This window comes from Tupaia chinensis, unplaced genomic scaffold (genome assembly GCF_000334495.1).
Source record: "Tupaia chinensis unplaced genomic scaffold, TupChi_1.0 Scaffold000097_1, whole genome shotgun sequence".
Lineage (NCBI taxonomy): Eukaryota > Metazoa > Chordata > Mammalia > Scandentia > Tupaiidae > Tupaia > Tupaia belangeri.
Window position 1 is genome coordinate 10,343,915 of NW_006159559.1, and position 14,652 is coordinate 10,358,566.

Sequence of the window (14,652 nt, forward strand, 5' to 3'; positions counted from 1 at the left end):
CCTCTCTCTCTGGTCAAATTAAAAAATTATAAATTAATTTAAAAAAATATATGGGCCAGCAGGTAAAATGGAGATTAGGCAACTGGATCCCACATGGCTGACTGTCCAGTTTGAGTCCCAGACCCAGTGGCTTGAAAAACATGCTGGGCATGTGTGTGCATTGTGTTTTACTGCTGTGTCACCATCTGGCCCCCTCTGTTGGAATATTTTTAAAAACAAGTTAGGCAAATTTGAAAAAGAGAAAGTCTCATTTTAGTCGCCACTGGTTATTTAAGAAACTCTGGACACCATAAATAAGGTCAATTAACAACAGGAAAAAGCAGCTGTGGAATTAAAAAAAAAATGGAACTGAGAGCTCAGCCATAGTGGTATAAGCAATAGGGCACTGTGGTGTGAAGCTCCCACATGGGAGGCCTGGACTCGGATCTAGAACCAACTTGAACAAGCTGTACATTCCTGTAACTATAGCTAACTAGGAGGCTGGAACAGAAGATCACAATGGCCAGACCTTGTTTAATAATACCTCTCAGTAAAGAAAAAAGAAGTAAAGGCAAGCAGGCAGGCAGAGGGGAAGGAGGGAGGGAGTGAGAAAGGAAGGAGGAACTGACTGTGAGAAAAGGAAGGAATATGGAGTTAGAAGCAATTAAAATGTATTTAAAAGAAAACCAAGATAAGGGAAGAATAAAAGTATCTTCTTAAGATCCACAAAATAAACTAAAAATCTGACATATGAAACTAAACTTTTGTTCCAGACACAAAAAGCTTTATTATTTTCCTACTGACATCATTACTAGCTCAACACTAAGTTTCATGAACTTTTTTTTTTACAATTACTTTATTTAATTTATTTATTTATTTACCTATTTACTTTAATTTGACCAGACAGGGACAGAGAAAAAGAGAGAGAAAGTAAAAAAAGCAAGACACCAGGTCCAGGACCCGAACTGCATTCACCCTTGTAGGAGGAGTCCAGTGCCGTTAACTACCACACCACCTACTGGCCCTTGGTTTTATAAACTTTTATGTTGGTTATGAGACTTTTACATCACATGCCAACAGTGCCATTTATTTCTCTATGGAATAACTTTGAAAAAAAGGGAAAGGTTAACTAGACAGAAAATCAAAACAATGGGATTGGGGCCACACATGGTGTGACGGCTGAAGTCACTGGACTCCCACTTGGCTGACCATGATTTGAGTCCCGGACCTGGTAGCTTGCTTTCTCGCTTTTCCTCTCCATTCTTTCTGTCTCTCTCTGATCAAACTGGAAGATAATAATAATGATAAATAAAATTAAATAATTATTTTTAATAAATGGTATTAGAAATCTCATAAATTCTAGGAAGAAACAAATGATATGGAAAATCAGTACATAATTATATACAAAAATCCTGCAATAGTCATTAAGATCTAAAACCAAGAAGTTGGTCCAAATGAAACCAGAGAACAAATCTAGAGTTCTCAACTACATACAAGACATCACCATGTCTACTTTGTAAATTAGAACATGCAACAATTGAGAATTGCTATGGACACTTATCTTTGAAACTGGCTCTTTTCCCAGGATTATCTATTCAAAAACTAGAACAGTTCTAATGTTCTCCTTGAAGGAACCTTAAGGACAATGTTTTCATCCCAAGAGTTAGCTGACTAAAAAAATGAGGTGAGAGACCAGCAGTTAGCAAAATGGCATGGCTATGTCGCTGGACTCCCATGTAGTCGACCACGGTTCGAACCCTGGGCCCAGTGGCTTAAACTCACACTGTGTGTGTGTACGTGCGTGCCCAAGAACACGAGAGGAGAAGGGATTGTGGCGTGGCCATCCCTCCTGGGGGTGATTTCTCGCTCTTTGTCTCAAAAAAAACGAGGAGATGGGAACCAGCAGTTGGCGTAATGGCTATGTCACTGGACTCCCATGTAGTCGACCACGGTTCGAACCCTGGGCCCAGTGGCTTAACCTCACACTGTGTGTGTGTACGTGCGTGCCCAAGATCCCAAGAGGAGAATGGAGGAGAAGGGATTGCAGCGTGACCATCCCCCCTGGGGGGTGATTTCTCGTTTTCTGTCTCTATGTCTCTCTCTGTCTGTCTGGCGAGTGCACGTGCCCTATAGCAAAAATCCCCCCCCCCAAAAAAGGAGATACCACACTTAAATTCACTTTCAAATTATTGTAGTATCAAAGGGATCTGGTACCAAATTCTAAGGCAAGATAATCAAGGCAGGCCTACAGTTTTAGTTTCTATCTGGATTAGCACAAATCCTATTAAATGTAGCTGCACACAACTGCATACACTTCAGGATATTATCTACAGTACTTTAAAAGCAACTAGCCTAGGTTCTAAGTTTGTATTACATTTTACTGTACAGGAGGCATTCATTTAGCTTCCTACAAGAGAAAGAAAAACTATAATCACTACAAGGTCAAATTCTATCATTTTACTGGTACTATATAGCCAGTAATTACTTAGTTGAAATAAATGACTCAATTTGCTAAAACCCTGCAGGTTAAGTATAAATTTTACAAATTAACTGCACAATGGGATCTCACAAATGCAAGGAGTTCAACAATTTAAAATCAGCGGGTGGATCCTCTCTGATATCCAATGAATTTCATACCTCTAGTTTAAATTACTCTAAGGGGATAGGTTACTGCCATTGTTTTTGTTTTTCAAGTATTTTCTTGAATAGCTTACAAACTAGGAGAATACAGGTATTAACAACAAAACAAAACGGTAAATGAGGAAGACGAAGAGGACATCAAACTGTCCAAAATCTAAAGCCAAAATGTGCAAGCTAGAGAAAATACGTGGTAGGCAAGAGGTCCAGTTACTATTCCAATTAACCTCACTGTAATGGAAAGCAATTTACACTTCCCTGAAGGGTTTTAACAAATTAAGTCACTTATTTCAAGTTATCATTGGCTATATAGTACCAGTGAAATGATGGGATTTGACCTTATAGTGATTACAGGTTTTAGTCTCCTGTATGAAAATAAATTAATGCTTCTTATACAGTAAAATATTATATAATGCAAATTTAGAACCTAATCAGTATGCAAAAACAGAGAACAGACTCCTTATGAGCTCTAACCCAGCACAATCCAGCTGAAGGACAAACCCATCTTATTTGTTAGAACTCCCAAGAACCATGAGTGTGTGCACACATATACACACCACACATGCACAAATGAACTTTAGAAGACCTGCAAAACATAATTTGCAAACTGGTAAATCAGTCCACTTGAGCCTACACACGTTTGGCTCAAGTACTTCAGTGTAAATGTGTGGCCAACACATTAAAGTTGGGTGATTTTAGACAAAAAGTTGAATTTCTGACTACTGGGGAATGGGGAGGGCAAGGCACTTGGACTATGTAGCAAGACTCAGCTGAAGATGAAGAGTATCTGCTAACTTTGGGGTTTAAGTTCTCAAGTGCTTCTATATAATTTAATGCCCATAGAGATCACCTAGAGGCCTTATTTAAAATGCTGATTCTGAGTAGTGAAACAAGATTCTTCACTTCTTATATGGTAATAACTGCTGGTCAGTAACAAGTTTGGAATTCATTTGTCCCCACCTACTTTATTTTACTCTCTTAAAATACTTGTCTAAGGGATCAGCAGTTGGCATAACGGCTATGTCACTGGACTCCCATGTAGTCGACCGCAGTTCGAGTCTCAGACCCAATGGCTTAAACTCATAGCAGGTAGGTAGGTGTGTGTGTGTGTGTGTGTGTGTGTGTGTGTGTGAGAGAGAGAGACCAAGATCCCAAGAGGAGAATGGAGGAGAAGGGATTGTGGCATGGCCATCCCCTGGGTGGGGGGTGATTTATCACTTTCTGTCTCTGTCCCTTTCTGGGGAGCGCACGCACCCTATAGCAAAAAAAAAAAACTCTTAATAAATAAATAAATAAATAAACCACTTGTCTCAAACTAGAGTATTTAAGTTTCTAGCCAACTGTAGAAACTCTGCTTAATGTGTCTTTTTTCTAAGAGAGATTTTTGCTATAGGGTGCATAAGCTTACTGGACACAGAAAGCAAGAAATCACCCACCAGGGGCAGATGGCCCTTGTCCATTCTTCTCTTAGGATTTAGGGCAAAGAAAGCAAGAAATCACCCACTAGGGGCAGATGGCCCTTGTCCATTATTCTCTTGGGATTTAGGGCGCACATGCGCACGTCTGGTGTGAATTTCAAGTCTTCTGGTCTAGGACTTGAACCAGAGTCAAGCCATGTGAGAGAGTCCAACGATTTAACCATTACACCATCTGCTGGTCCCGATGTGTCAATTTTTAAAAAGTAGTTAATTCCCTAATGGACATACTAAGGAAAGACAGGAGAGGAAAGAAGATAGTAACAGCAGGGGTTACTACTACAAGAGTAAATAAATAAATCTAAACTGGTCTGAATTCCTTTTGCCACCCTCATCTGAATGGCCGTTATAATCCTAAATTAGACATGCCCCCCACAAGCAGGAAAATATTCTGCAAATTAATTTAACTTGATTTGCCTTGCTTAAGGGAGAGTCTTTACATGACATTAACACATTCTTTCATCTCTCCTAACACACTTTTTTCACCGAAGGAAATTCATGTGAATCAATATGTGACTGTTAGTATACAAATGTATTTACATTTCTATCATTGACCACTTTAAAAGAAAAATTAAGACCACCTCTCAACCCAGAATGCACTGATTAGAAGTTCACAGACATCATTCCATGTATTTTATAAATTAGTTGTCAATGTAAAAGTCAACAAATTTCACAATATTTCTGACTTCTGATGGTAGGGAGACTACCGGGGAGATCTGACAATAAAAAGTCCAAATTTCCCATAGCCAAAAGTAAGAGGAATGAGTCGAAATAAAGATATAAATCAGAGTTATCTGTAAATGGAAACTGAAGTTAACAACAGGCATATGACTGCTCAGGGAGCTAAAAGAAGGCATGAGCTGAACCAATCAATAGTACTATTAAAAATGCACTAAGTTTAATGGCCAAATGAAAACACAACAGCAAACAACTGGAGAAAAACTGTGCGGTCACAGAAAAAGGTACTTTGAAAAGAAGGGAGCGTGTCAGCAGAGTGAATGCTGTCAGAGGAGTCAAAGAGAAGGGCTAAGTGCCATGTAACTCACTGGTTACTTGACAAATTATTTGAGGCAAATACATTTGGATTTGAAAACTGAAGAAAAGGAAGCAAACAAGATTATTTGCAAATTCAATACTGGCTTTGATGTAGAAGAACCTGGAAGACTAGAGGAAAATGAGGATGTTTTATTATTTAATTCTTAATAGGAGGATTGGGAATATTTAAAGCCAAAAGCAAAGATACAGTTAAGAATGAAAAAAAGGAATAACTAATAGAATTAAGATTCTTTTGGAGAGAAGTGGGGTTGGTTTATTGTGTAAACTGCTTTACCTCATTTAATCTTCAATGTTATAAAAGGAGAACAGGACAAGCACAAATGTTGATAATGCTGATACACCGGGAAAATGAAAAATAAAACTGCCATTTAATAGTTGCTATTTTTTTTCTATATAATAGAAGGCAAGGTTATTAAAGTTCCGCTTCAGGCTGCAGTATTGTGACTGTTTCCAGCACTCAGGTAGAAATGTTCTTAAGCCACATAACAATCCTAGGAGAAAGATACTGTTAGAAAATGAGGACTCTGTTTCAGTGTCTTCTGAAAGGTCACACAGCCATGGCAGAGCCAGGCCAAACCATGAGACCCAAGCTGTTAATATCTCCTGCCCTCTCCAGGACTGTATTGCTCCACCTAGCTAGTATCCCACAAACATTTAAAGTTACAATAAATCACAATGAGGAAAACCAATTTTTAAAAAACAGAATGTCAGCTACAGAGGCATTACCACCATGTATTATTGATATTTTCATTTTTGGTCATTTCAAAAATTGTGACTGTTAAGGAAGTATCCAAAAACAAAGCGTAATTCTCATCTATCTGAAGCCCTGAAACAGTGATCACTGACCATAAAAAATGAGTTATAGGAACCAGCAGGTGGTGTGGTGGTTAAGGTGCTGGATACTTCCACATGGCTGACCATGGTTCAGGTCCTGAACCTGGTGGCTTGCTTTCTCACTTTCCCTCTCTCTCTCTGCATGTGTCTCTCTGGTCAAATTAAAATAAATGAATAAAAAAAAAAAAAAAAAAAAAAGAGTTAAAAAGGGTAACAATTGTTTTCTACAGGGACCCCTTTTGGGGCCAGCATGTGGTGTGGTGGTTAAGGTGGTGGACTCCCTTTCATGCTTTCAAGCTCTGTCTCTCTGGTCCAATTAAATAATAACAAATAAAATTTTAAGAAAATTTTAAAAAGTTATAAAAAAATCATGTTACATCTGTAAATTTATATAAGGGATGTCCCAAGAGTCTCTAAACTACCTCCTTAGGTTAGGCGTCTATATCCAACCAGAATGTTTTGTTAGTGTTTTTAAAATGAGGAATTATTCTAAATTAGTAAATAAGCATTGCCATGCATATTTGACTAATAATGTCAGCCCCTGATAATACTTTATTTCACTTTGGGACATGAAAGGTTGTTACAGTAAGCAACAGGTTCCCCTGTCTGTCATAGCAACTACTATAAAAATCTATACTTTTAACCAATTATACCGCTTAGAAAACTTCTTCCAGCCCATAGCATGGTGGTTAAAGCAGTTGCATCCCACATGGCCAGCTGCACAGTTCCAGTTCTAGACCCAGGCCCAGGGGCTTGAAAAACACTTTAGGAGTATGCACATGCATAACCAAAATACTGAAAGAAGGAAGAAATGGAGAAGGGACTGCAGTATGACCAATCCCTGTGGAGTGCACCTTCCCACTTTCTCTGGTGAGCACACATGCCCTCTGCAAATTAAAAAGAAAGTTAAGTTCTTCTAGAAAATTAGTTTAGCATTAGAAATAAAGCAATCCTCTGTAGTAACTGAAAGGCACAATTTGGAGATACTAATGTTTAAAAAATTGGCGTTCTTCACTTTCCCCTCTACAATACGTCACTACTGCTAGAACTGTTCAATAATGCAGAAAAAAAAAAAAAAAAGAGAGAGATTTTTACTATAGCACAACGAGCTTGCTGGAAAGAGACAGAAAGCAAGAAATCATCCCTCACGGGGATGTCCATGCCACAATTCCTTCTCCTCCATTTGCCTCTCAGGATTTTGGGTACACATGCACACGTGCCCAACATGAGTTTCAAACTTCCAGATCCAGAATTCAACTGCAGATGGGCATGTGGGAGTCCAGAGGCATAACCATTAAGCCATCTGCTGGTCCCAACAATGCAATTTTTTAAAAATTGAAACAAGAGAAAAATTATCTTTTCTAAGTCTCTGCCTCCTACCCTTCCCTTTGGGTTGTGTTGTTGTTGTTGTTTTTTAGGGAGTTTTAGAGAATATTAACAGGAATTAAAATGAATGCTAAACCAAAAAGTCAGACTACATATCATATATCAAGATCACAATGCAGAAACTTAGCCTGTAAACAAGCTGCAACACCTCAAATATCACCTAAAGTTTCAAAGGCAGTAAAAGGGACCAGCAGATGGCTTTAATGGTTATGTCACTGACTCCCACATAGTTGACCATGGTTCAAGTCCTGGACTCAGTGACAAATTCACACCAGTTGTGTGTGTGTGTGTGTGTGTGTGTACCCCAAATCCCAGAGAATGGAGAAGAGACTGCAGTGAGGTCATCCCCCCAGGGGATGATTTCTCGCTTTCTATCTGTCTCTCTCTCTCTGGCGAGTGCACACGCCCTATAAACAAAAATCTGTCTCTCAAAAAAAAATCAAAGGCAGTAAAGCCATGACTTAATCACCAGATCAATCTCAATACTTAGGATAGCAAGAGTAAAAATACTACTACAGGAAATGTTGGCAAGATATTATTTTAATAAAATCCCATTCTAAAGAGTTAGTATGTTTTTGGATGATGTGCTTATGTCCTAAGATTTTTAAAGATAAAAGAAAGGAAACTACGCTCCAAAACAAACTAAAAAAGAACATCTACCTTAGAGCTGCTTTTCTAGTATTGAAGGTGAAAAACCACCACCACTACCACCCAAAGAAAACCTAGCCATCACAAGAAAGATGATGAAATCTGTTACACTGGGACCAGCTCCATGGCCTAGTAGTTAGTTAAGGGAGCCAGATCCCACATGGCCAACCCCAGTTTGAATCTTGAGTGTGGCAACTTGAAACACATCGGGCACATGCATATGGTTCCTATCTGCGCGCATACCCAAAATCCCAACAGGATGAAGAACAGAAGAGAATGTGGTGTGACCACACCCCACTGAGGAGTGCTTTATTCCCCACCCTCTTGAGTACACGTGGCCTTTAGCAAATTAAAAAAAAAATGTTACGCCATAAAATTCTGATCACTAGGTCCCAAATATATATCAAAGCTAAATAACATATGCTAGAATTCTAAATTACCTGCAAGGACTCCCTGGCTCTATATAGCTGCAATATAATCTCATGTGAGAAACCTGCTGTAACTTAAATCATTCCATTTTTTTAGTAGGTAAAATCAGAACGTCATATTATAAAATATGTTCTCCTAAAAAGCATGTAAAATCTTTAAAAATGTTTCTTCAAATGAGTAAGTCCTTGGGAAAATTCCTATAAACCGGGCTATTTAAAATATTGTAATCTATATAATCCATATTTATTATTATCCAGAAAGATAGGTTGAGTATCCACTACTGAAATGCTTGGGACTAGATGTATTTGATTCAAATTCCCAGATTTTAAAATATGTGCATATACATAATGATAAATTTTGGGGATAGGACACAGGTTTAAATAAGAAACTCAATGTTTTATTATATCTTACACGCATGGCCAGAAGGTAATTTATACAATATTTTATATTATAGCATTTTGAATGACCTATCACATTAAGTCAGGTGTAGAATTTACCACTGAGTCATTATGTGGGGTTTTGATGTATTTCAGATTTCCAGGTTAGGGATGCTTACATTGAAATGTGCCACAGAAAAAAGATTGTTCAAAGTCTTAAACTAAATGCAGTATTTATTACAATTCGTTTGAGTCATAATTATTTTCATCATAAAATGTTACAAAGCAGGACTGTGTCACAAAATAATCTAAAAAGAAAAATTGGTATAGAATTAAGAGATAAAACTGAAATTGCATTTCCCCCCAACTTCAGGGCCTCTAAGAAGACTGCTGAATGCCAAGACGTGATGATTAACTCAACAAATAAATTCAGTATTTTAAAACTTTGTGACAAGAGAGAAGGTATGGCAGATAAGAATAATTTTCTTCAAATTATACACGTCCCATATGACCCACCTAGCACTCAAAGTTCAGAGGGCATCACTGGGAACAATCACTGCTACAGCAACTGCTATTTGTGGTTATCTTTGAGGTGTTTAGAAAACAGAAAAGCCAACATTCTGCACACAATAAAATAAAGATGTACCTCTTTCAATTAAATACATATGGGAAGACTCTCTTCACACTTTCAGATGCCAGGGTAGCTGATATAGGTTTGGAAGTAGGTAGTCTTTTCAAAGGCAAGAAATTCCCTGTGATTTCACATCATGCAGAGGGAATGCTGTGTGAGTGAACAGTTTAAGGCCAGTGCTAACACAAGACTGCAGGGACCACAAATTCAATTACAGATCGTTGAAAATACCTACCCCCAATACCACGGTTTCATGAACCAACTCAACTACCCAAAGGATACGAAGTCAACCCATGCTAACACTATGCATTCTTCTTTAAGAAGGAAAATCATTAAGTTTCTTTTCAAGTGGGAAAAATATTCAAAACTAGGTATTTTACAGTGAATCTTATTCTCAACTTTCCAAAATGAAGTGTTTCTATAACTGTCCTTATGGGTCTATCTAAAAACTAAGTAGTAAAGACCTGAGTAATATATGGTATATTATTTTTCCCATGAAGCTATTCAAAATCCAGAGAAATGTATTATCCTCCTTTACACCTGAGATAATGTCCCTGTAGCAACTGTGGTGGCTAACAGCATCCACATCTAAAAGGGGGCTAACTTCTGACCTACCTAGTTTAGTCTATATGTTTCTGTGTTGAAGTTAGGCTTTATTTTTCTACCTTCAAAAAAATAAAACAGGGCCAGCATGTGGCGTGATGGTTAAGGTGGCTGGATCCCACACAGCAGACTATGCAATTCAAGTCCTGGACCTGGTGGCTTGAGAAAAACCCAGAGAGCACATGCCCAGTGCCCAAAATTCTGAAAGGACGAGTGACAAAGGAGAAGGGATTGCATCATGACCATGCCCCAAGAGGGGTGCTTTCTAACTTTCTCTCTGTCTCTCTCCAGTTAGCACCCTCTGGCAAATGTTAAAAAATAAAATAATAATGACTACAACTACACTGTTTAGTAGCCATAAACTTACAAGATTCTAAACTGTATAATTCACAGAGCTATGAATGCAGCTGCATACACAGTCCTAAATAAAATATCAGATCTAAAATCCAAGTACAAAGACCAATAAAAACATACACTTGCCAAATTCACCAAGAAACCAGAACTGACTTAACAGCTGTCTACAAAACCCACAAAATACTAGGGGAAAAAAAAAAAAAAGAACAGAAAAACAAAACAAAAAAAAACACTTCTGGCTCAATATAAATGACATCTGAAGTAAGATGCTGCCTCCAACAGACATTTCATTTGTTTGCCTAGAACCATTTATATTTCATTTAGGCCAGCTGGTGTCTCCATTTGCAGGCATGCATCAATGTCTAGTGAACAATCTATGTTCCTGTAAACCCTTCTCCATTCACAAGCCGTAGTTTCCATTTTTTTAATGGCAAGTTTCCAGCAAATACAATGAGTCCTTACAAAGGAATTTAACTCTTCATCCAACTCAATTCCTAGGCAGATGAAAGCAATGGAACCAAGTCACAATGTGTATTGATGTGCCTGAGAAAACTCACAAATAGACTGACATCCAAAGAATGACCTCTTCACCAAACCATTCACTATATGATTAGAATACAACGTGCTGGATTTGACTGACAGTCTCTTGTAATGTTGTATAATGTTTTGGTTTTATTAACATAACTTCTTTCTTGGGAATGTCATGACAATCTTTTGACAAAGTGGTAATATTGTGAAGTTTCAAAATCCATTTGAGAAGAACACTTTGAATTTGTTTTTAACTTACAAGGATGAGTATTAATTCAACTACTAGAGGCATTCATTTGCTCTTATCAATGTTTCTCTTCCCCTTACCTCCATTCATCATCCTCTTCTCCAAATGAAGGTGGGTATTTATAAGCCTCGCTGCTGACACCCTAGACCAAGGTATATAATTTTTTTCTGAACCAGATAGTAAAGACAGAACTTTGGAGCAAAATACAGTCTGTCACAACTCAACTCTGTCACTGTAGTAAAATTTTATTTTGAGGAACTAGTATTTGAATTTCATACCATTTCACATCATGAATTATTTTTTTTTCTTTTCCAACCATTTAAAAATGCAGAAAAATATTCCTAGCTCCTAGGCTGTACAAAAAGTAGTCTGCAGACCTTGGAGAGTTATTTCTGAATTAGTAACAACTGTCCCAAAACCCAGGTTTGGGATATGCTGTAAAGTAAGGAGCTCCTAAAAAAAAAAAAAAAAAAAAAAAAATTACAGTGCTAACTCCCATAATGTAAAAGCTCCAAGTCTAGAGGTTATGAAAGCAAGCATAACTTCCTTCAACTCCCTGCCCTTTCCTTTTTCCTAGTGTTAAGTAGCAACAGTGTGAAAAATACTGATTTAAATATGAACAGTCATCAAGTCCAGCTTTGGAATTACCTTTCTGAGATGACTAACATAATAGCTAAGGCTTAAAACAGATATCCAAGTTCCTGAAACTACTGATAAAGTCCCAACATAATTTTGACTATACCATAAGAAACCTATAAGCATCGAAGAACAAAGATAAAATAAATTGTTTATGAAAGAATTTCAAAAGTTCATGGAAAAATGGAATCAAAATGAGTTTATTTTGGTACAAAGTAATGTTGAAATCCATGCAGTTTCTTCCATAGTATGCATTCCTATTATCTTCTCGATGACCCTTGTACATGCTTTGAAAATGCAGTTCGGTATCCTAGTTCTAAATTATATTTGAACTCACAGAAGTGAAAGGAAAAGAGTTTCCACAGAGTCTTAGTCAATCTCAATTAGGTAACCCACTATTGACTTCCAATCCTAGCTAAGGCTAGGCTATATGGATAAACTTATTTCAGCTAAGGCTATATGGATAAACTTTACTTCTGTAAAGTTTGAGATTTTTCACTGTTAAAGTAGAAAACGTGGAAAAAGTATTTCCAAGACTGGTAACATAAATAAAAACTGTGAAGCTTGTGATACCTGCACAACACTGCAGCTCCCATTATGACAACATTATCAAAAACCAGACAGGAGCACACCCTGAACTGGCCATATAAACACACAAAGTCAAACTAAATCACATTTAGAATGTCATTCAAAATTACAGGGCAAAAATGTACACTTTAGCAAGTCAAAACAATTTTAACTAGTCTTCTCAAATCAGCTTTTTGTTAATATTCAAATTTGCTGAAACAGTGATTTTTGGTTTTACGATATGATCAAAGTTCCAAAGCAAATGTCAAAAACACCTTGTGAGGTAGAATACACGGCAGTATTTTGGAAAATAAATCTGAATTTGAATGAGCCAACTTAAACAATTCCTGTAATTCCAGTTACTTTACTAGTATAGTCCACTTAATTAAACTTTTGACATAATATAGTCCACTTAATTAAACTTCTGACATAATATGGTGCCGAACACATTAATCAATGCTACAAATCTATCGAGTAGATGACAGATATATAAAAGATTACAATTTTCTCTGAATAAATTCTCCTTTAAGTTGGGATAAACCCCAGTTGATTTACATATCTATGTGCTCAATTGTTTTAGCTTTGGGATGTACTTTAACTCCCACACCTAACACTGTATAAATTCAACTGAAATTTATACTGGTTAGCTACAACTATATTGAAATAGCCTGAGTAGTTTAGCACAGATTCCAAGATACCACTTTGATTTTCAGCAACATTTCACTGCAAACTGAAAATATCAACCCCCAGGAGCTCATTCTTGACACTGGTTGTTATTTACTTATTTGCTTACTTATTTAAAGTAAAGCCTAACAATCACTGAATGCCTTTACATAGAAGACAGCTTAGGTATGGTCCCTAAATAAAAGTATCTAAGAAATTCCCATGAAAACTTGCTCCATTTCTAAGCAGCATATATTTGTTAGGTCAAATATTTAATGGTAAAAATGGTAGCCTCTCCACGGACTTGGTTAAAAATATTTTAAAATATGGCACTATGGGGGGAAGACCTAAAGCAATTCCAAATGTTCAAAATAGAAGTAACCAAATGTAGAGGCAGGTACTCCTCACTTTCAAATAAGAGACATTTAAATCAAGCTATAAAAAGGCTTTGTCTAAGGACATTATCAAAGGCTCATACAGGAAACCTTTGCATGCTACACACAAAGGAAACAGATTTACGCTTCAAGTCTACAAAAGCCTATATCCTAGGACTGTGCCAGGGACACACTAGGATTTCAAAGTACAAAAAAACTGGGCATACACATGCTGTATAAAGCAGCCAAAAGGCATTCCCCACAGTCACTTTCAGGAAATGTTCCCAAACGAAAAGCAAAAAAGTCTCAAGTCCCTTGAACTCTTGGGTTGATTTCTTTATTATTCAAGGCTAGGTTGTTTTTTCCTAGCATACTTTACTGGGCAGAAATAAAGCATTTCCAAATAAAAGTGATTACTCGGTCCCAATTTTCAATATCATCTGCTTTTCACAAGTTCAAGATTTCACAAGGTCTAATAGTGTGATCGTATTACAGTATTCGGGAAGAGCATTTTCTTTGTTGTTGACCCTGCTAGGGAAACAGGTCTTGACTCAGCCAAAGTGGCGTTCTTGTGGGTGATTAATGACAGGCCTAGATCTCGCCCCAGTGACATCCATCCCCACCCCCCACCCCCTCTATACTAAAATCAGCCATGTCTGAACTGGAGGAGGGGCTGCCGCCTCGCCTCAAACCACCCAGTCCCAGAGTTAAAAGCTGCAACCAACCGATTCACGTGAACAGACACCGAGATTGGGGTGAAATGTGACCGTTCTCTTGCCTAAATGTATGAATATCGCCCTCTCTGATCATTTCCGCTGAGGCTTTACCGACCACGGAAACACTCAATTCCAGTCACTTGGCCCAAATAAAGGATCTTCCTCTTCCTCACATTACGCGCAAGGCAGGGCCCCTACCCACCCACCTCCCCGACCCCTCCCCCCCCACACACACACACATCAGGCCATTTCTATTGTGTCCCCGCAGCCCGAGGGATTAAAAGAAACGTGGTCTTCCGGCTACTAAGAACTAAGACCACAGTCCCGCAACCCCCACTCCAGAGGCCGCGCCGCGCGCCCCGGGACCCCCGCTCCCTCACCCACTCAGACGGCCGCGAGGCCGGGTCCCACCTGTGGTGAGGCGGGATGAGACGTCGCCGAAGGGGGATGGCTCCATTCGGAGATACTTCTGAGGCGAGGCGGCCGCGGCAGAGAAGGAGGCTGCGGTGGCA

The 14,652-nt window shown here is 38.2% G+C and overlaps 1 protein-coding gene across 1 annotated transcript in view; it reads right to left on the reverse strand.

Moving 5' to 3' along the window:
• Nucleotides 1-14,652, reverse strand: part of AKIRIN2 (akirin 2) — a gene marked incomplete at its 5' end in the record, with an annotated part of 21,479 nt that extends 6,827 nt beyond the window's left edge. Inside the window, 1 exon segment of the mRNA XM_006143416.3 lies at nucleotides 14,552-14,652. Within this exon segment, the coding sequence (XP_006143478.2) occupies nucleotides 14,552-14,652 (101 nt within the window).